Below are 23,126 nucleotides of genomic sequence, written 5' to 3' on the forward strand. Positions count from 1 at the left end.
GGACCACCAGGAGCACAGCACCACCCATCAGGAGAAAACTGAATTAAAGATTTGCTGAGTGTGGCCCTGCCCCCACGAGCAAGACCCAGTCTTCCCTACAGCTAGTCCCTCCATCAGGAAGCTTTCACAAGCCTCTTATCCTCATCCATCAGAAGGCAGACAAAAGAAACAGAGGTCCTTGATATAAATATTTTAAAGTATCTGATTCAAAACATACAGTACCACTTTGTTCTATGTGATCCTTTTGTAAGTATATCATTTATCTCTTAGAATTTCATGATACAAAAGACAAACTCCAGCAAAGCTTGACTTCTGAGCATCCACAAAGACAGTTGATAGTTATTCATGATTCATATACCATAGTTTGGCTTACAATTTTGCCTGGAACCTGCTTTTACAGGAAATATATCTCTGCACTTGGGATTGGTTCACACCATAGATGCTGGTCCACGTGAAGGTCCCTCCTATAATAATCGTCCAGAATGTGTGTCTTTGCAAAGGGTTAGGATTAAAGCTAAAAGAAAACAAACAGAAAACAAATTTGAACTCTCAGTAAACTATTACAGAAATCTTTCTAGAGTGTTTTGGAAGCAAGCTATGTATACTTACATAAATATAAACAAATATATATACACACAAATATGTACAGATTAAGTAATATAAAAGGTAGAAATATTTCTAACTTAAGTTCAGTGAAATAAAAAAATCAATACTTTCAGAGATTTGGAAATTCTGGATAGGACTGGAGGCAAAACGACTGTTTCAATCGTTGTGAACATTTATAGAAACTGTTCTCTCATGGCCACAGGGAATTATTTAAACAAGTCTGCCATGTTGTAATCAGAGAAGAGCACGAAGCTGAAGAAAGAGAGAGCAAGCAATTCCTAGGTACACTAGAGCAACAGATATGGTACTGAAATAAACATAATATTGACACATTTCATGTGTGTAATTCCTCTCCCGGAACATTTATAGTCCCAGTTCTACTTTATATTCAAGCTGAAGAATTCAATTAATGCAGTTTAAAGGTTTTCATGTTTAAAACTACCATGTCATTATAATCATGTTCTTAAAATGTTGTCTGCACAAACTACATACTCACAGTTGAAAGTCACATTACGGCACTTAAACAAAACACGACTACAAAGAAATCTCAACTTCCACATTCGATACATCTTTTAATTCTTCTTACTGTATCATCTTGGAAGGAATAAGCCTGTTCATCTCTGATACACAATATAAGCTTGAAAATTTTCTGCAAAATTAGCTTTAATGGAAACATTCTGCATTTCTGAAATTCTGCAATTTCACTTCAAAGTTTATATTTGAGATCATTTGGGTAAAGTGCTACAATTTTATGTGTTTTCAGCATTCTAATGGAAAGATGAGAGCCTCTATTCCATTCTCTAATAGTTAATATCAAAAGCTAAGAGTTTCAAGGGTGTTGGCCCTTTCTCCCATAAAGAAAGTGGCTACTATACTAGCTAATAAACGTCAAGAGCTAAAGGGTTCTGTGAGTTACTGGACGAAAGTAAGACAAGATTTAAAACACCCATTTTAGTGGGTTTTTGGTTTTTGCAATACAGAATACATATGCCAACTATAGACCATATGGAAAATATCAATACAAAATCCTTCTCTTCGTTTATCCTACCCAGAGCAGATTTATTGCCCACCATCATATTCTCAAAATATATTTTAATAACAAGGGGTATACAATAAGGCTTTTCATTATTCCTTGATTGTTGGAAACATTGTAAGGGTCATAAAAATATCTAATCTTTTACTTTTTGGAATCTCTTACTGGTTATAAGTTATTATTTCAATGCAGCAATGTGTTTACCCTTTGTATAAACTGACAGTTATTTTGCAGAAAAATTGATTGACTCCATACGCTTTCCCCTCAACCTAGCTGACTAGGAAGAGATTTGGAAGTAATCCAGGTTTACCGAGTGGCCACTGGTTGTTTCTGCCTCTTGGTATCTATTCCCCACTCTTCTACCTACTCCAGTATTTTTGCCTGGAGAATCCCACGGACACAGGAGACTGGTGAGCTACAGTGCATGGAGTCACAAGGAGTTGGACATGACTGAGAAATTAACACTTCTAGTAACAGCAACCTAGATTTGCCTTGGGAAAATAAACATCTCTCCATTAAATAGTCTAAATGATGGTCAATTAAAATGTTCTACTCTGTCCTAGCTAATGGATGGAATCAAGCCTAAGCTAGCCCAACTAGAGGCTCTATTTTCCTTAAAAATATTGAGAACAGTTGGATTTGATTCACTGTAACTCATTCTTGCAAATTAAGACATTGAACCTGTCCAATTCCTAACTTTATTCTCAAAAACTAACACCTTCCTTCAGATAACCAGAAGAGAGCCACCAAGTGTAAAGTGATTTTCTTTACTCTTGCCAGTGATTTCAGCTTGCTTATCTCATACCAGGGCTCACTTCAGTTCAGTTCAGTTCAGTTGCTCAGTCGTGACCGACTCTTTGCGACCCCATGAATCGCACCACGCCAGGCCTCCCTGTCCATCACCAACTCCCGGAGTTCACTCAGACTCACGTCCATCGAGTCCATGATGCCATCCAGCCATCTCATTCTCTGTCGTCCCCTTCTCCTCCTGCCCTCAATCCCTCCCAGCATCAGAGTCTTTTCCAATGAGTCAACTCTTCGCATGAGGTGGCCAAAGTACTGGAGCTTCAGCTTTAGCATCATTCCTTCCAAAGAAATCCCAGGGTTGATCTCCTTCAGAATGGACTGGTTGGATCTCCTTGCAGTCCAAGGGACTCTCAAGAGTCTTCTCCAACACCACAGTTCAAATGCATCAATTCTTCAGTGCTCAGCCTTCTTCACAGTCCAACTCTCACATCCATACATGACCACTGGAAAAACCATAGCCTTGACTAGACGGACTTTAGTCAGCAAAGTAATGTCTCTGCTTTTGAATATACTATCTAGGTTGGTCATAACTTCTCTTCCAAGGAGTAAGCGTCTTTTGATTGCATGGCTGCAATCACCATCTGCAGTGATTTTGGAGCCCCAAAAAATAAAGTCTGACACTGTTTCCACTGTTTCCCCATCTATTTCCTATGAGGTGATGGGACCAGATGCCATGATCTTCATTTTCTGAATGTTGAGCTTTAAGCCAACTTTTGCACTCTCCTCAGAGGCTTTTTAGCTCCTCTTCACTTTCTGCCATAACGGTGGTGTCATCTGCATATCTGAGGTTATTGATATTTCTCCCGGCAATCTTGATTCCAGCTTGTGTTTCTTCCAGCCCGGCATTTCTCATGATGTACTCTGCATAGAAGTTAAATAAGCAGGGTGACAATATACAGCCTTGACGTACTCCTTTTCCTATTTGGAACCAGTCTGTTGTTCCATGTCCAGTTCTAAGTGTTGCTTCCTGACCTGCATGCAGATTTCTCAAGAGGCAGGTCAGGTGGTCTGGTCTTCCCATCTCTTTCAGAATTTTCCACAGTTTATTGTGATCCACACAGTCAAAGGCTTTGGCATAGTCAATAATGCAGAAATAGATGTTTTTCTGGAACTCTCTTGCTTTTTCCATGATCCAGCGGATGTTCACAATTTGATCTCTGCTTCCTCTGCCTTTTCTAAAACCAGCTTGAACATCAGGGAGTTCACAGTTCACGTATTGCTGAAGCCTGGCTTGCAGAATTTTGAGCGTTACTTTACTAGCATGTGAGATGAGTGCAATTGTGCAGTAGTTTGAATATTCTTTGGCATTGCCTTTCTTTGGAATTGGAATGAAAACTGACCTTTTCCAGTCCTGTGGCCACTGCTGAGATTTCCAAATTTGCTGGCATACTGAGTGTAGCACTTTCACAGCATCATCTTTCAGGATTTGAAACAGCTCAACTGGAATTCCATCACCTCCACTAGCTTTGTTCATAGTGATGCTTTCTAAGGCCCACTTGACTTCACATTCCAAGATGTCTGGCTCTAGATTAGTGATCACATCATCATGATTATCTGGGTCATGAAGATCTTTTTTGTACAGTTCTTCCATATATTCTTGCCACCTCTTCTTAATATCTTCTGCTTCTGTTAGGTCCATACAATTTCTGTCCTTTATCGAGCCCATCTTTGCATGAAATGTTCCCTCGGTATCTGTAATTTTCTTGAAGAGATCTCTAGTCTTTCCCATTCTGTTGTTTTCCTCTTATTTCTTTGCATTGATCACTGAGGAAGGCTTTCTTATCTCTCCTTGCTATTCTTTGGAACTCTGCATTCAGATGCTTATATCTTTCCTTTTCTCCTTTGCTTTTTGCCTGTCTTCTTTTCACAGCTATTTGTAAGGCCTCCCCAGACAGCCATTTTGCTTTTTTGCATTTCTTTTCCATGGGGGTGGTCTTGATCCCTGTCTCCTGTACAATGTCACGAACCTCATTCCATAGTTCATCACGCACTCTGCTATCAGATCTAGGCCCTTAAATCTATTTCTCACTTTCACTGTATAATCATAAGGGATTTGGTTTAGGTCATACTTGAATGGTCTAGTGGTTTTCCCTACTTTCTTCAATTTGAGTCTGAATTTGGTAATAAGGAGTTCATGATCTGAGCCACAGTCAGCTTCTGGTCTTGTTTTTGTTAACTGTATAGAGCTTCTCCATCTTTGGCTGCAAAGAATATAATCAATCTGATTTTGGTGTTGACCATCTGGTGATGTCCATGTGTAGAGTCTTCTCTTGTGTTGTTGGAAGAGGGTGTTTGCTATGACCAGTGCATTTTCTTGGCAAAACTCTATTAGTCTTTGCTCTGCTTCATTCTGTACTCCAAGGCCAAATTTGCCTGTTACTCCAGGTGTTTCTTGACTTCCTACTTTTGCATTCCAGTCCCCTATAATGAAAAGGACATCTTTTTTCGGGTGTTAGTTCTAAAAGGTCTTATAGGTCTCCATAAAACCGTTCAACTTCAGTTTCTTCAGTGTTACTGGTTGGGGCATAGACTTGGATAACTGTGATATTGAATGGTTTGCCTTGGAGACGAATAGAGATCGTTCTATCATTTTTGAGACTGCATCCAAGTACTGCATTTCAGACTCTTTTGTTGACTATGATGGCTACTCCATTTCTTCTGAGGGATTCCTACCCGCAGTAGAAGATATAATGGTCATCTGAGTTAAATTCACCCATTCCAGTCCATTTTAGTTCGCTGATTCCTAGAATGTCGACATTCACCCTTGCCATCTCTTGTTTGACCACTTCCAATTTGCCTTAATTCATGGACCTGACATTCCAGGTTCCTATGCAATATTGCTTTTTACAGCATTGGATCTTGCTTCTATCACCAGTCACATCCACAGCTGGGTATTGTTTTTGCTTTGGCTCCATCCCTTCATTCTTTCTGGAGTTATTTCTCCACTGATCTCCAGTAGCATATTGGGCACCTAATGACCTGGGGAGTTCCTCTTTTGGTATCCTATCATTTTGCCTTTTCATACTGTTCATGGGGTTCTCAAGGCAAGAATACTGAAGTGGCTTGCCATTCCCTTCTCCAGTGGACCACATTCTGTCAGACCTCTCCACCATGATCCGCCCATCTTGGGTTGCCCCGCAGGCATGGCTTGGTTCCATTGAGTTAGACAAGGGTGTGGTCCTAGTGTGATTAGATTGACTAGTTTCCTGTGAGTATTGTTTCAGTGTGTCTGCCCTCTGATGCCCTCTTGCAACACCTACCATCTTATTTGGGTTTCTCTTTCCTTGGCGTGGGGTATCTCTTCACGGCTGCTCCAGCAAAGACAGCCGCTGCTCCTTACCTTGGGCGAGGGCTGCTTAAAAAGAAAACTAGCTGGTTCATGTCAAAATGAGCCCCCCTGCACATTGAACATAATGTATAAGGAAGACACTATCAATCCAAAAGATAAAGTGTTTTAAATAGTCTTTTAAATTGTGTGATATATTTGTGATGAAATATCTAGTTTCTCCATTAGCCTTCTTTAAGAAAGTTGAATAGTTGTTGAAGACATTATCTTATGTAATGCTGATACCTGAGGCATTGGCCATAACTTCTCTAGTCAATATTCTAGAAATAAGATTTAATATTATATAATGTACATTAAATAATATTCACATATAAAATACACATATAATAATAATATACTATATATTTCCAGGGCCATATTAAAAGAGGAATTGTCTAGGCTGCTTGAAACAAAGAACTGTCAAAATGGAATCACTATTTTTCAGTGCTTTCTCTTAAAAGGTTTCCTTTCCTTACCTCTCCACTATATCTTCCCTTCTCTCCCTACCCCTACCTTTCAACCTATCTCAGATTTTAATTTCTGGAAGAAAATACTTTTTTGCTATAAATCCCTTCTTGAGAGGAAGCACCATCCTCAGCACTGAGTAACTAAATACCACCTGACTGCTTCCACCCTTAAAGTGAAAACTCCTTACACATTTATATGCCAGCTTCAAATTTTTGTACCATGACCTTAATGGTTAGTTTGTTTTCTAATGTAAATTTATTATTTCAGTGAAGAGACTTTTTACAGAAAAAAAAAAAAGGAACGTTCTATTAACCAAGAAGTAAATACTTAACCAAAAAGCAACTTACTTCCAGAAGTTTAATCTTCCTCCATTGGAGGCATCATTTATAATAGTGCTGATTCCACCTTGAATCAATGCAGCCTTTATAATCACAGATGTAAAGCCAGCCACCATGATTCCAACTTGAAAAACATCCGTCCAAATAACTGCTTTAAGACCACCCTTTGAGGAAAAAGTACATTAGGATTAATGCTTCTACCAGACATTATTAAGCACTTACATGCTTATACACTCTTCTGGTCAAAGATAAGGAAAACACAAATCTTGGCCAGGAAGTGCACCCAAGGGAGATAGTCAGGAAGGTAGTACTTAGATCAAACTTTCAAATATAAACGGAATCCAAAATGAAAGGTCCTCCCAGCAGAGAAAACAGCATGGGCAAAAAGCCTGTGCTTAGTCACTCAGTCATGTCTGATTCTTTGTAACCCTGTGGACTGTAGCCTGCTAGGCTCCTAGAATTCAAACTACATGGCATGCTTAGTGTGTCCAGATATATATTTTGGAGCAAAGTGGAGTGGTGTGGGGATATTGTTAGGAAGAAAACTTGGAGTCAAATTGCAGTATCATAGATTTTATCCTATAGGCAGGACTGATAGTCAAACAGTATGCACAAAGAAGGCATGCATGTATGCTCTGAGGGGATCCAATTCTTTGTGATCCCCTGGACTGTCGCCCACCAGGCTCCCCCATCCACAGGATCTGCCACGCAAGAATACTGGAGTGGGTTGCCATTTCCTACTCCAGTGGATCATCCCATCCCAAGGGATCAAACCCACCTCTCCTACATCTTCTGTATTGGCAAGTGGATTAGCACAAAGAAGGACATACCAGTTAGTGAAAAAATAAAATTGTTTTGTACTAGTCACTGCCCAAGGGTACCCCTCCAGAACCTGACTGAGTCCCTCTTTGTAGACCTTGTCTTCTACATCATCGAGCAACCAAAGTATTAAGACTTAGAGTATCACAGGTTGCACAAGACTTGCACCACTGCTAAGGATTAGCATCAGTGATAATATCAGTGCCCATGCCATACTGGTTCTTATATATTTTGACTGTCACACCTGCCTAAAGGCAATGGGAAATTATCTCAGGTTACTAAGCTAGGGAATAGTGTGAGCATAGCTATAATAACATGACGAAAACACGAGCAAATTATGAAACGATACTGGGGACCACTGCATGGTTCAAATGAAGAAAAAAATATCAGTTACAATCAATGTTTTACAAAGGATCAAATTTTACCCTGGACTGAATATTCCTTATAAAAAATAAGTTATTTGGGGAAGGAAATATAAACAACTCAGACTGCAGCATGCATTGATTGAAACTTTTAATTTTGCAAAGCAAGTGTATAGGGTAAAAGGAGAAATAAGGTTCTTGACATACCATAGTGCAGTAGAATGTGCAGACCACACCAGTAGCCACTACTACACCCCACAGATCAAATCCCGTGACTGTAGAAGAAAAGAAAACGCATGTTTGACTGTGAAATATATACCAGTACTTCTCAAAATATCATCAGCAGGAGGCTATATCACTTATTGGGCACCTACCTCTATACCCTCTTACCCTAAACTAGACCCAAATCTCAAAAAATGTACCAAAACAAATAGAGTTCAAAATTTATTTGATGAGTTAAATAGACCTGGCGTCTATCCTCAGACACTATACAGGATCCAACGTTGGCTAAATCAAATACATGAAAAAGCACTGATATTATAATTAAGGTGAGAAACTGCTTGATATCGGGAAGTGGTTATCTAAACTGAATGCCATCTTAGAATATTTGTTGTCATGGCTCAAATAAACACATTTTTCTACCAGTCCTTGAAAGACAAGCTGTCCATGTTACTAAAATGGGACCAAGAAAGAGAAAAGCTTATATCATTTGTTACCATTTATTTAAGAAGTAGAGGGGCAAAACTTCCCTGGTGGCTCAGTAGATAAGAATCTGTCCGCCAGTGCAGGAGACATGGGTTTGATCCCTGATCCAGGAAGATCCCACATGCCTTGGGGCAACTAAGCCCATGTGTCACAGCTGCTGAGTCTGTGCTCTAGAGCCTGGGAGCTATAACTACAGAGCCCACATGCTGCAACTACTGAAGTGTCATTACTGATTCCATCACCATGGGGTCATTTAATGTTCCATGGTCCTCTGTACTTCTTGTGAATGAGATCTAGAAGCATTCTCAGACTTCAACTTTTTGCAGTAATAAGCTGCAGCTATTAATGTGTCATTAATTAATTCACTCAAATTTTAAAAAAAGAAGCAGTGGGTCAGATTATATTTTTTAATGGAAAGATAACAACTCTATGCCCACAGATTTGAAAGAAAATTTTACAAAAGATATCTGATAAGGGATTGTTCCCCGTATCATACAAAATGCTTAAAACTCAACAGTAAAAGAAAAAAACAAAACTGATTCTAAACCATACCAAGACCTTAACATATACCTCACAAAACATATATAGATGACAAATAAGCATATGAAAAGATGCTCCACATCGTATGTCATCAAGAAATGCAAATTAAAACAATGAGATACTACTATACACTTGATAGAATAGTCAGAATTTGGAACATTGACATCACATGCTGGCAAGGACATGGAGCAACATATGTCTTTCATGCATTGCAGGTAAGAATGCAAAATGGCAAGAGCCATTTCAGAAGGCAGTTTGGTGGATTCCTACAAAACTAAACATATTCTTGTAATATAATTCAGCAATTGTGTCCTTTGGCATTTACTCAAAAGAGTTGAAAACTGCATTACGAAATAGTCTCCAAAAAGTTGAAATAAAGTCTGAGAATGCTTCTAGATATACTTCACAACTAATACAGAGGACTAGGGAACATTAAATGACCCCATGCTAATGCAATCAATAAAGCCAAGAGCCTGGAAAATTAACGAGCTGAAATTTTGACATTTATAGAACACTGTCCCCAACACAATGAACATTCTGTACAAAAATATATGGAATGTCCAGGAACAGAGACCATATCCTGGGCTGTAAGACAAATCTTAATACATTTCAAAGAATTAAAATCATAGTAGTTCTCTGACCAAACCAGCATTAATTTAGAAACCAATAACAAAAAGGTATGTTTGAAAATCACCAAATATTTGAAAATTATGTAACACACTTCTAAATAACCTGTGGGTAAAAGAAATCATAAGAGAAATTGGAAAATAGCTTGAACTGAATGATTAAAAAAAACACATGGTATCAAAACCTGGGGAATGCAAATGAAGCAGTACTTACAATAGAATTTATAGCTTTAAATATTATTTTAGAAAATAAGAAAGATTTAAAATCAATGGTCTAAGTTTCTACCTTAAAAAGCTAAAAAATTTAAGCCAAAAGTTAAGTAGAAGAAACAGTAATCATAATTAATGAAATAGAAAGCAAATACATAAAATCAACAAAGCCAGAAACTAGTTCTTAGAAAAAATTTAAAATACCAATAAAAGACTAGCAAGATACATCAAGGAAAAAAGGACAAAAAATATATCAATATTAGGAACAATTAGAAGGGACATCACTATAAATTCTATAAACATTAAAAGGATAACAAAAGGATATTTTAAACAACTTTATGCCAATGATTTGGCAAATTAGATAAAATGAATTAAAGTCCTAAAAAAGACAGTTAACTAAAACTGACTGAATAAAAACTAGAAAATCCAAATGACTATATTTATTACAGAAACTGTATCCATAAACTAAAACTTTTCTACAAAAATAAGTATCAGGCTCAGATGCCCTCATTGTGAATTTTTTCAAGCATTTAAGAAATAAATAAACAGTCTTATACCTCTTTCAGAAAACAGAAGAAGAAACACTTTCTGAACCATACAAAGTCAGTATAATTAATACAAAAACCCTGACGAAGACATTTAAGGAAAAGTAAATTTCATGTCAATACTCCTCATAAGCTGCAAAAATCCTTTACAAAATACTGGCAAATCAAATTCATCAATATATTAAAAGGTTAATATATTATGACCAAGTAAATGTTATCCCAAGAAGGAAAATTGGTTTAACATTTGAAAAATCAATATAATTTTCTACATTAACAGTGAATGAAGACAGAGAAGTAAAAGGCATACAGACAGAGAACAAAGTAGTACAACTGTTTCTGTTCATCAGTCAGGATTCAGTCTCTCAGTCTTACTCTTTGTGACCCCATGGACTGCAGCGCACCAGGCCTCCCTGTCCATCATCAACTCCCAGAGCCTACTCAAACTCATGTCCATCACATCAGTGATGCCATCCAACAGTCTCATCCTCTGTTATCTCCTTCTGCTCCCACCTTCAGTCTTCCCAGCATCAGGGTCTTTTCCTATGAGTCGGTTCTTCACATCAGGTGGCCAAACTATTGGAGTTTCAGCTTTTGCATCAGTCCTCCAATGAACATTCAGGACTGATTTCCTTTAGGATGGACTGGTTGGATCTCCTTGCAGTCCAAGGGACTCTCAAGAGTCTTCTTCAACATCACAGTTCAAAAGCATCAATTCTTTGGCACTCAGCCTTCTTCACAGTCCAACTCTCACATCCATACATGACTACTGGAAAACCATAGCTTTGACTAGACAGACCTTTGTTGGCAAAGTAATGTCTCTGCTTTTTAATATGCTGTCTATTTTTGTCAGAGTTTTTCATCCAAGGAGCAAGCGTGTTTTAATTTCATGGCTGCAGTCACCATCTGTAGTGATTCTGGAGCCCAAAAAAGTCTCTAACTGTTTCCATTGTTTCTCTACTGTGGGCAAGAATCCCTTAGAAGAAATGGAGTAGCCATCATAGTCAGCAAAAGAGTCCAAAATGCAGTATTTGGATGTAATCCCCAAAACGACAGAATGATCTGTTTGTTTCCAAGGCAAACCATTCAATATCACAGTAATCCAAGCCTGTGTCCTGACCGGTAATGCTGAAGAAACTGAAGTTGAACAGTTCTACGAAAACCTACAAGACCTTCTAGAGTTAACACCCAAAAAAAGATGTCCTTTTCATTATATGGGACTGGAATGCAAAAGTAGGGAGCGAAGAGATACCTGAAGTAACAGGCAAATTTGGCCTTGAAGTACAAAACAAAGCAGGTCAAAGGCTAACAGAGTTTAGCCAAGGGAATGCACTGGTCATAGCAAACACCCTCTTCCAACAACACAAGAGAAGACTCTACACATGGACATCACCAGATGGTCAATACTGAAACCAGATTGATTATGTTCTTTGTTTCTATTCAGAAACATCATGAAAACCACAAAGAATTTTCCAAAAGTCTACTTGAATTAGTAAGTATGTTTAGCAAGTTCTCAGGATAGAAGATCAACATATAGAAGGCAATTGTATTTTTCCATACTTGCAAATGATGAAAAGACATTACTGAGAGAAATTTTAAAAGGCCTGGGTAAACAGATAAATAGGCCAAGTAATGGATAGATAGACCATGTAAATGACAGGTCAAGTCTTTTGCCCACTTTTCGTTAGGTTATTTGTCTTTTTTCCATTGATTTTGTTATTCTATGAGCCAGTAAGCTCAACTTCAACAGTTATTAAGAAAATACAAAATAAAATCACAGTAAGATAATAGATGGTACAACTAGAATGGCTATAATTAAAAAGACAAATACAAAATGTTGGCAAGGACATGGAATCACTGAAACTCTTATAGGTTGTAGGGTGGACATGTAGAATGATACAACAACTTAGAAAAGCTATTTGGTAGTTTCTCTTAAATTCTGTACATGTGACTACCCTGTGGGTTTGAACATGTGGGTCAGAACAGGTGTATATTTAACTTTATACTGCTTCCAGGTATTCATCCATTAAAAATGAAAACATGTCAAAAAGCAAAACCTGTACAAGAATGTTCTTAGCAGCTTTCATCAAACCTGTACAAGAATGTTCTTAGCAGCTTTCATTCAAAATAGCCTAAAACTGGAACAACCCAAAATCCATCAACAAGAGAATGAATAAACAGATTTTGGTAGATGCATATGATAAAATACTAGCAATAAAAAGGAATGAATTACTGATACATGTACCAACATGAAAGAATACCTCAAAAACATTTTATTGAGCAAAAGAAACCAGATACAAAAAAGTCACAATATGATTCCACTTATACAAAATCTAAGAACATAGAAAGTAATTTATGGTAATAGAAGCTCGCTGCTTGGAATAGAGAGGGGAACTCATTAGAAAGAAACACAAAAAATTTCTGGGAAATGAAGATAAAAATATTCTACATCTTGAGTTAAATGGTTGTCACAAGTACACAAAATTGTCAAAAGTCAATCAACTGTGTGTTTAGGTTCTGCTCATTTTATTGTATATACACCATGTCACAATAAAATATGGCTTTCAATTTTAAAAAGCAAGAAAGAAAACCTTAAGAAACAACTGAACTAATTACAGATATATAAACTTATCTGAATCCTGATTCTAATAAACACTGAGAAAACATCAGGGATCTCTGAGCACTGACCTCATATTGGCGATTGTTGTTTTTTAGTCATTAAGACATGTCCAACTCTTTTGCACCCCTGTGGACTGTAGCCTATGAGGCTTCTCTGTCCATAGCATTTCCCAGGCAATAATACTGGAATGGGTTGTCATTTCTTTCTCCAGAGGAATCTTCCCGACCCAGGGATCGAATCTGCGTCTCCTGCATTAGCAGGTGAATTCTTTATCACTGAGCATTATTGATGATAGGCACCCCACTCCAGTACTCTTGCCTGGAAAATCCCATGGATGGAGGAGCCTGGTAGGATGCAGTCCGTGGGGTCACTAAGAGTCGGACACAACTGAGCGACTTCACTTTCACTTTTCACTTTCATGCATTGGAGAAGGAAATGGCAACCCACTCCAGTATTCTTGCCTAGAGAACCCCAGGGACAGGGGAGCCTGGTGGGCTGCCATCTATGGGGTCGCACAGAGCTGGACACGACTGAAGCGACTTAGCAGCAGCAGCAAGCAATTAGTGTTAACATTTTAGAAACGATGGAAGTTACAATTGTATTTTAAAAACACACCTTGGTACAAACTGTCAGTTACAGAATATATAAACCATGAGACTGCAGTGTACAGCATGGTTAATAATACTGTCTTGCATATTTTAAATGTTGCTAAGAAAGTAAATCTTAAAAGCTCTCATCATAAGAAAAAGATTTCATAACTATGAGCAGTGCATATCCCAAAAAGTAATTTTACATTCAATGTGAGGAAAGAGGCATCAGAAAATTGACTGCTCAGATGTGGTCACTGTTAACATAATGATGTGTATTTTCTTCTACATATATTTAGACCTCATGCTATTGTCATAATATTTAACTAAGTGGAATTGTAGGTTTTTTCTCGATCATTTTGCTTTTGTATATGTAGGAATCTAGTTCCTATTATCATGACTGGGCCTTTAGGAATAAATATGATAATAATAAATCAACCAAATAACCTCCAGGGTAGCTTTTCAAAATTCTCTTCTAATTCTTCCTGTTCATCTCAAATCATCTCTAACACTATATGCATTTTCTAGACATTTATAAAAAATTAGCTGAAAATCTGAAGGGTAATGATATTTTACATAATTTTATTCTACCTCATGCTTTTATCACAGAAGCAGTGTTCACTGTTAAATAAAAATTTCTTTATTTGCTGATAGCTATGTTTCTACCTGCTATCACTTTTTCAATGCTCCTTTTAAATCCAGGATATCTGAATGTAAATTCTCTAACATGTCACTGGATATGATTTTGTTTCTTTTGTAAGCACAGTCCTTCAAACTATAGGCTAGAAATGTCATTTTATTTTAGACAATTTTCTCCACAGGCCTAGAGAAAAACTTGATTCTATAAAAGCTATTTAGTCAAAGGCTTTTTCCTAAAAACAAAAACAAAAAACAAGTTTGAAGAGCCAAATAACTTACTTGGTCCTTATAAAGTTAATGGAAAGATAATTGAATATGTGACGCAAGCTCTAAAGGAAATCAGCCCTGAATATTTATTGGAAGGACTGATGCTGAAGCTGAAGCTCCAGTACCTTAGCCACCTGATATGAAGAAATGATTGGGAAAGACCCTGATGCTGGGAAAGACTGTGGGCAGAAGGAGAAGAGAAGGGTAGCAGAGGATGCGATGGTTAAGTAGCATTACTGACTCAATGGCCATGAGTTTGAGCAAACTCCAGGAAAAAGTGAAGGACAGGGAAGCCTGGTGTATTGCAGTCCATAGGGTTGCAAAGAACTGAACATGATTTAGCTACTGAAGAACAACAACTGCCATGAATTTTAAAAAATCCTTCTTGAATCTCAATCCTATGCGTTAATGGTATTTGAATATTTTAAAAAGAGAGAGAGACAGATGCTGCTTGGCCAGGTGTATCTATACCTTAATGCTATCTTTACATTCCCAGAATTTGGCTTTTCACTTTGTAGATTTAGAAATGCAAAGATGAATGGGTTATAGGGGATAAAGTCATGCTGACTGGTAAACTATAAGCATTGCTATAAAACAGCATTAAAGTTTACTAATATACAATGAGGAATAGGAGTCATAAGCAGACTTGTTGTAATTGTTAGTTCATGATCACATAATTTCCTATTGATTAGCATGTCAATGTGGGAAGCCAAAGTCTGTTCAAAAGGTAACTTGGTGAGCTTAGTATCTGAAAAGGAAGCATTAATCTCATAATTATGAAGGGTTGAACCATTAATCTGTTCAGTGTCCTTTGTTTCATTACCTTGGATCTTTTACAGGTGCCTCTATACCAAACTCAGTCTTTATTCTGAAGAGTACACATTGCAGGTGGATCCTTTGCCATCTGAGCCACCAGGGAAGCAATTACAATCCTATAACGTCCCTTAAAATCCACCCTCCCACATTTAGGAATTGTGGATATTTGCACATTATATCCAATTCATGTATTGCATTTAACAGGGCTTCCCTGGTGGCTCAGCGGTAAAGAATCTGCCTGCCAATGCAGGACACCTGGGTTTGATCTCTGGGTCAGGAAGACTCCCTAGAGAAAGAAATGGCAGCCCTCTGCCCATGGGAATTCCCAGGCAAGAATACTGGAGAGTGTTGCCTGGCAGGCTACAGTCCAAGGGGTTGCAAAAGTGTTGGACACGACTTAGCAACAAAACCACCACCACCATGATGATGTATGTTAACTAGACCTATTGTGGTGATCATTGTAATATACAAATACTGAATCATTACAGTAAGCCTGCAACTAATATAATGTTATATGTCAATTATACCTCAATGAAAAAAAGTATGTAAAAGACATATGGAATTCAGATGAAATGATAAAATATCTCAGATTTTCAGCAAAATAAACTAGTGATGGAAATACGGAGTGAAATAAATCAAGAGTCGATAATTATTAGTGTAGAGTTAATGGTATGTTAGCGTTCAGTACACTATTCTATTTTAGCATATGATTGAAGTTTTCTGTGATTAAAAAAAAAAGATTAAAAAGATTGCACGTAGAGAACGTTAAGTTCCAATTCAGCTAAAAATGTTTCTACGGAGCATCTGTTGCATACCAAGTACTCTCTCTGTGTCTGTGTTTACTGCTTTGTTACAGTAAAATACATGTATGCTCAGTTGCTTTAGTCAGGTCCAGCTCTGTGACCCTACAGACTATAGCCCATCAGGCTCCTCTATCCGTGGGATTCTCCAGGCAAGAATACTGGAGTGGGTTGCCATGCCCTCCTCCAAGGGATCTTCCTGATCCAGGGATTGAACTGGCATCTCCTGTGTCTTCGGCATTGCAGGCGATTCTTTACCCACTGGGCCACGTGGGAAGCCCATGGTAAAATACATGGCTGATATTAAAGAGGTCAAAATGCAATGCCTCGAATCCTAATTTACTTCCAGGGAGTGGCTCAATAAACTGATAAGAACAGTCCTTGAAGCACTGAAAGTAGGGCTTTCTTATTCCCAGAACTGCACTTTAAAACTCTAAAGCCAACATTTCAGTTATACTTAACTCCAATAGGTAACTTATGAAGTTTATAGCTCAGCTCTTTACATATGAAGTGATTCATTCACGATGTTGGTAATATTTACAAGAAACATGCCAGACATTCAGAATTCAATCACATTATATAATGGATATCATCTTTGCAATGATATTGCTGTGCTTTATAAATACAGATGACAACTATTATCTATGTATCATGAAATCAAGAAATTAGAATCTGCAGTTAGAAGGAGTTTTCCCTTCTTTTCTTGTTTTCTTTGAGGTTTTCCATTTTATATTAATTTGAGGAACTGCATCACATTCTTCCCATCACAGACTCCACTTGTCCATTTTAGAAGGAAGTTTCAGAGATAAATTTGCTTCTAACTGATAAGAATTTAAAGTATGTAGTTTCCCTGAAGCCTTTTGAGGGTATGACTAATTCACTTCTTTGCCTCAATAAACAATCCCAGTTTCACAGCTATTATCTTCCCAAATCTAGAGAGTAACTTGTTGATCCATAAAATTGTCACATATTTATTTATAAGGCTACTATAGCCATCTGTCCTTTGGTCACCAGGAGCAATCTAATATTTCAAATCACACAGACCTCTTTTTCTTATATTTTGGATCACATTCAAAGTGGGGAGAAAAAAAATTTCTCCTCCTGCCCAATTTCACAATGGGACCAAACCTGAGCTGAATAACACAGAAGCCTATTGGAGATAACTTCTTCCAAGGAGTAAGCGTCTTTTCCAAAATTAAAAGCAGAGACATTACTTTGCCAACAAAGGTCTGTCTAGTCAAAGCTGGTTTTTCCAGTAGTCATATATGGATGTGAGAGGTGGACTATAAAGAAAGCTGAGCACCAAAGAATTGGTGCTTTTGAACTGTGGTGTTGGAGAAGACTCTTGAGAGTCCCTTGGACTGCAAGGAGATCCAACCAGTCCATCCTAAAGGAGATCAGTCCTGAATATTCATTGGAAGGACTGATGCAAAAGCTGAAACTCCAATAGTTTGGCCACCTGATGCGAAGAACTGACTCATTTGAAAAGACCCTGATGCTGGGACCGATTGAAGGCAGGAAGAGAGGGGGTCGGCAGAGGACAAGATGGTTGGATGGCAGCAGAAGACTGATTCAATGGACATGAGTTTGAGTAAACTCCGGGAGTTGGTGATGAACAGGGAGGCCTGCTGCAGTTCATGGGGTTACAAAGAGTCGGACACGACTGAGCGACTGAACCGAACTGAACTGAACTGAACTGTTGGAGATGGGCTCCAGGTTACAAAAACAAAGGCAGCAAGTGCAGTCCATTCATGATTTAGACTACAGGGGGCGTTCATTCTGAAGGAGTGGAGAATGGCTGGTTGGCACATCCCAGAGAAACACAGCCCAGTGAAGCCTGTTGTAGTTGTTTAGTCACTAAGTCATGTCTGACGCTTGCAACCCCATGGATGGTAGCCTGCCAGGCTCCTCTGTCTATGGGATTCTCCCAGCAAAAATACTGAAGTCAGTTGCCATTTCCTTCTCCAGGGGATCTTTCTGACCCAGGGATTGAACCCTTATCTCCTGCATTGGCAGGCATGTTCTTTATCACTCAGTCACCAGGGAAGCCCCCAGTGTTCTAACCTTCTACTAATTTACAGACCTTTCTGAGCTATGATTCAGGAACCCAGAGAAGCTGCTAGTGTAGACACTGAAACCCACCAGATCTGATTCAAGCTGATGCAGGCTACTGGAAGCATTCCTCCACCTCCCCATCTCCCCAAAGAGAAAATAAAGTCTGTTAAAAGTGAACCTCCAAAAAAAAAAAAGTGAACCTCCAAGTGTGAGTGACATATTAACTCCAAAATGTACCTTGATTCAAAGCCAGGGCAGGGGCATAAATAACAATTCCAGTATACAGAATCTAGAGGAAAAAAGAAAATGAATAAATAGTATGAATTACAAAATGAAATATTGATATTTTTCTATAAATTTACTTAGGAATTAAAAAACATAGTTTTAATATACTTTAACAAAATTTGTTTGCAACTTGAAAATGTTATTTAAGTGAAGTTGACTCTCCTTTTCTATTTGGGGTATGGTCATAGGTTACAAAATTGGTTATGACCAATTTTATGTAAAATGTGGACTTTTCATGCAGTGCTTAGTGCAGATAGTCACTAATCCATCAATTCAACTCTGAAACCAACTTTCCTAGATCTGGAACAATTTGGAAGAAAGAAAGGGAAGAGATGTAAAAGGGCGATGCTCGCTCATATGCTTTCAAACTTTTGTCAATCACTGAAGATGTAAGTGGTAAAGCAGTGAAAACTTTGGAAACTTTGTTTGCAAAAGCTGGCATGACCACTAATTAAACAAAAGTGTAAATTTGCCCTAAAATTTCCTGAGGGCCAACAAAAGTTCTACTCTACCTTTTTAATATTATTCTTTTTCATTCATATACTTAACAAATATCTGTTAATCTGGGGTACAACAGTAAGATAAATATGTTCTTTTTCTCAAAATATCATTTTCATTGCATCTGATCTTTCAAATACATAGAGGCTAATTCTATGATTATGCTATAAAACATACTATAAAAAACATATTATTCAGTATTTGAATGTTTGATTAAATTGCATGAGTAGATTACAGAAGTAAGTCCTTCAAACAGTGGATTCTAAAGCTCCCCTCCCTTTGCAGGAATGCACTAGCTTTCCAGTCATTATATTGTCCAAGTTAAAGATTTGAAAATGTGACCCAGCCATCTTCTTAACATTTGTCCCCACTCTTACATTTCTGTTGGCACTTCTAATGATGATCCAAAGAGGGACTGAACTCCATGGTGGAATGCAAGCTACTAGCCTCAGCTCTGGGTCAGAATCTCTACCAGACCCCAGAGGGCTCTTTTCTTTCATATTCCAAGTGTTAAGGGCAAATACAATTTAAGCTACATAGCTAGCAAAGATATAAAATGAAGCTAAGTTAAATAATTTACAGAGGCACTCTGTCTTGCTGTCGCAAAAGCTTGGGTAGCTTTTGACTGGAGAAATGAAATTATAAATAGGGATGAGACTGAAAACTCCTTCCTCGACCTCCATTATCAAACTCATTCATGAAAGACTTAGCTGCCAAAAGGGAGATAGGTCTAAATTATGTGACAATGATCATGACAAGATGATGGGTGGGAAGCAATCTCTGTCACTGATGACTTGGCAAATCTTTGATTTCCATTTGCACCAATCAGTAAATCTATAATTGCATATTTTTGAAGTATTGGATTGTGACGGGATTTGTTGGTTTTTTTGTGACCCCGTGGACTGTAGCCCACCAGGCTCCTCTGTCCATGGGATTTCCTAGGCAAGAATACTGGAGTGTGCTGCCATTTCCTTCCCCAGGGAATCTTCCCAACTCAGGGACTGAACCTGAGTCTCATGCTTGGCAGGCAGACTACCACTGAGCAACCTGGGAAGCCCATTGGATTGTGCACTTGGCTTTAAAAACTCCTCCTGAGTGCATGATGTTGTTGCTTTATACTCAGTGAGTATATCAATTAGGTTTTACAGTTCAATCTCTGAAAGAGTGCATTGATTCATTTTTTTAAAGTATGCTTTCAAAGAAAATTATTTTCAAATTTTTTCTTCCTATGTCAGCTAATATTTTCTATTAAATCTATTACTTAACACACTGAAAAATACTATGAAATATACAACTTCTTTTCCCTTTATTATAATTCCTACTATCAGCTAGTACAGTTCCTTCAAATATCTTTGTCATCTAAGCCATGCCCTTACTGTCACTTTGGTAGGGACAGAGGGAGACATAAGAGGAAAATCATATTTTCCTAACCATAACTGTTGCTTGTTCAATATAATATTCAGTGTTCACTTAACTCACTGTTTTCTCAGGAAATAATGCATTTGCTGAGACAAGGTTTAATGATCTTAAGGATTAATGCTATGTGGTGACAGGTGTTTTTCCTTTTGTGTTTCCTCCTATGTTCAACCTCTTTTCTTTCACATATTTATCAAAGAAGCTTGACCCAGGTGCCTTGTTTAAAAAACACTGTAGATGAAAAGAAGATAAAATAAATGAACTGATGGCTACTTACTGTTTGAACAATGAAGAGGACTGTTCCACAGAGACGAACACATTTGTTAAATCGAAGTTCTAAGTACTGTTTCCAAAAAAAGGAAAAATGGTTAATATATAAAACTTCTGGACATTTTTTAAAAACCAGCAGCTTGAGAAGTAAAGGAGCTAAAACTTGAAAGAAACTTCATAGCTAATTTTTATCCTGCATTTCTATTTCACTATTAATAGTTTAATTTAAATTATTTAAAAGTTGTTATTTAAATTAATATTTTATCTTTAAAATTATTTATTTTTTAATTGAAGGATAATTGCTTTACAGAATTTTGTTGTTTTCTGTCAAATTTCAACACGAATCAGCCATAGGTGTACATACGTTACCAGTGTACATATGTACAGCCACAGGTGTACAAATTATTTAACTTAGTATTCTAAGTTACATATAGCAAAACTGACCCTTGTTTTAGAGTACAGTTCAAAATTTTTTTGTTTGCTTGTTTGTTTGCTTTTGGCCACGCTGTGTGGCATGTGGGATCTTAGTTCCCCGATCAGGGATGCAACCTGTGTCCCCTACATTGGGCATGCAGAATCTTAACCACTCGACTGCTAGGTTAAGTCGCAGTTCAATGGTTTTAACACAGAACAGTTTCATCACCCCCAGAAGAGTCCTTCATGTTGCTCCTTTGTAGTCAAATCCTCTTTCCATCCCTAAACCTTGGCAATCACTGATCCATTCTCCATCCCTAAAAGTTTTGCCTTTTGTAGAATGTCATACCAATGCAATTATTTTCTGCATTTTTAGAATGAACAAAGTGTGGTCCTCCCCTTTCTCTTGGCATCTACCCAATAAATTTCCCTTGATACACTTAAGGAATCAACCCTTTCCCACTTTAGGCAACTGTGGCAGAACTGTCAATCAAGGTGCCTTGCCTGGGCTAAAAGGCAGTCACATGACCTATGTTCAGCCAGTCAGTTTCTCTTCTCAATAGGTGACTCTTAGAGGCAAGATATAAAGACAGAAAATGACTGAAGCAGAAAGCAGACTGATCCTGACAGCGTGGCCTGAAGAGGCTGCCCTGGCTTCTGTTCCTTTTCATAGTCTGTTTACTCAGCCTTTCCTCCTGTTCTGTGAGCTATGCCCATATCCTTACAATAAAATTTTTTTAATTTAAATTTATTTATTTTAATTGGAGGCTAATTACTTTACAATATTGTATTGGTTCTGCCACACATCAACATGAATCTGCCACAGCCGTACACATGTTCCGCATCCTGAACCCCCCTCCCACCTCCCTCCCCATACCATCTCTCCGGGTCATCCCAGTGCCTAAGTCCATTTTTCTATTCAGAGCCAACCTTGACATCTGCAATAGCTTATAATATAGAGGCATACCTCATTTTATAGCACTTCTTTTTATTGTTCTTCACAGACACTGCATTTTTTACAAATGGAAAATTTCTGGCAACCTTCCATGAAGCAAGTCTATTGGCATCATTTTTCCAACTGCACTTCATGTCTCTGTTTCACACTTTGGTAATTCTCCCAATATTTCAAGCTTTTTCATTATTGTTATGTTTGTTACAGTGATCTTTGACGTTGCTATTGCAAACGCTTACAACTCACTGAAGGCTCAGAAGGTGGTTAGCATTTTTTAGCAATAATGTATTTTTTAATTATGGTATGTACATTGTTTTTCAGACAAAGAGCTATTGTACACTCAATAGACTAAGTGAGTGAGTTAAGTCACTCAGTTGTGTCCGACTCTTTGTGACCCCATGGATGGTAGCCTACCAGGCTCCTCTTTCCATAGGATTTTCCAGGCAAGAGTACTGGAGTGGGTTGCCATTTCCTTCTCCAGGAGATCTTCCCAACCCAGGGATCGAACCCAGGTCTCCCACATTGTAGGCAGACGCTTTACCATCTGAGCCACCAGGGAAGAGCTCAAGGCATAGTGTGAACACAACTTTTCTTTGCACTGAGAAAGAAAAAACATGCAACTAGCTTTACTGCAATATTCACTTTATCGTGGTGGTCTGGAACCAAACCTGCCATATCTCTGAGGCAGGTCAGTAGTGTGCCTATCTCCTATGTTATATATAATAATGTGTCACAGAGTTAGAATCCTAGGACGTTAGAGCTGGAAGGAAGCTGGGGTACATGGTTTAGTCACTAAGTCGGGTCCAACTCTTGTGACCCCAAGGACTTAGCCCGCCAGGCTCCTCTGTCCATGGGATTCTCCAGGCAAGAATACTGGAGTGGGTTGCCATTTCCTCTCCAGGTGATATTCCCAACCTGGGTATTAAACCGAGGTCACTTGCCCTGCAAGCAGATTTTTTACCCACTGAGCTATGAGGGAGGAAGCTGGGGTCCAAGACATTCTTTAACTTGAATAGTGTTACTATAATATACAGAGAATTTTAAAGCTAATAGTAGTCTTTTCAAATACAGAAGAAAAAAGAAGGAAAGAAAAACTGATATTAGGTAAATATCAGAGGAAAAGACA

The 23,126-nt window shown here is 38.1% G+C and overlaps 1 protein-coding gene across 1 annotated transcript in view; it reads right to left on the minus strand.

Annotated features, from left to right (window-relative positions):
• SLC5A8 (solute carrier family 5 member 8) overlaps positions 1–23,126 on the minus strand; it is a 67,758-nt gene that overhangs the window by 39,846 nt on the left and 4,786 nt on the right. The window contains exons 2-6 of the mRNA XM_068971323.1: positions 20,642–20,707; positions 18,403–18,454; positions 7,966–8,033; positions 6,587–6,741; positions 374–514 (exon numbers count right to left, since the gene is read on the minus strand). Of these exons, the coding sequence (XP_068827424.1) occupies positions 374–514; positions 6,587–6,741; positions 7,966–8,033; positions 18,403–18,454; positions 20,642–20,707 (482 nt within the window). The remainder of the gene's footprint in view (positions 1–373; positions 515–6,586; positions 6,742–7,965; positions 8,034–18,402; positions 18,455–20,641; positions 20,708–23,126) is intronic.

This window comes from Capricornis sumatraensis, chromosome 4 (assembly GCF_032405125.1).
Source record: "Capricornis sumatraensis isolate serow.1 chromosome 4, serow.2, whole genome shotgun sequence".
NCBI classification, from domain to species: Eukaryota; Metazoa; Chordata; class Mammalia; order Artiodactyla; family Bovidae; genus Capricornis; species Capricornis sumatraensis.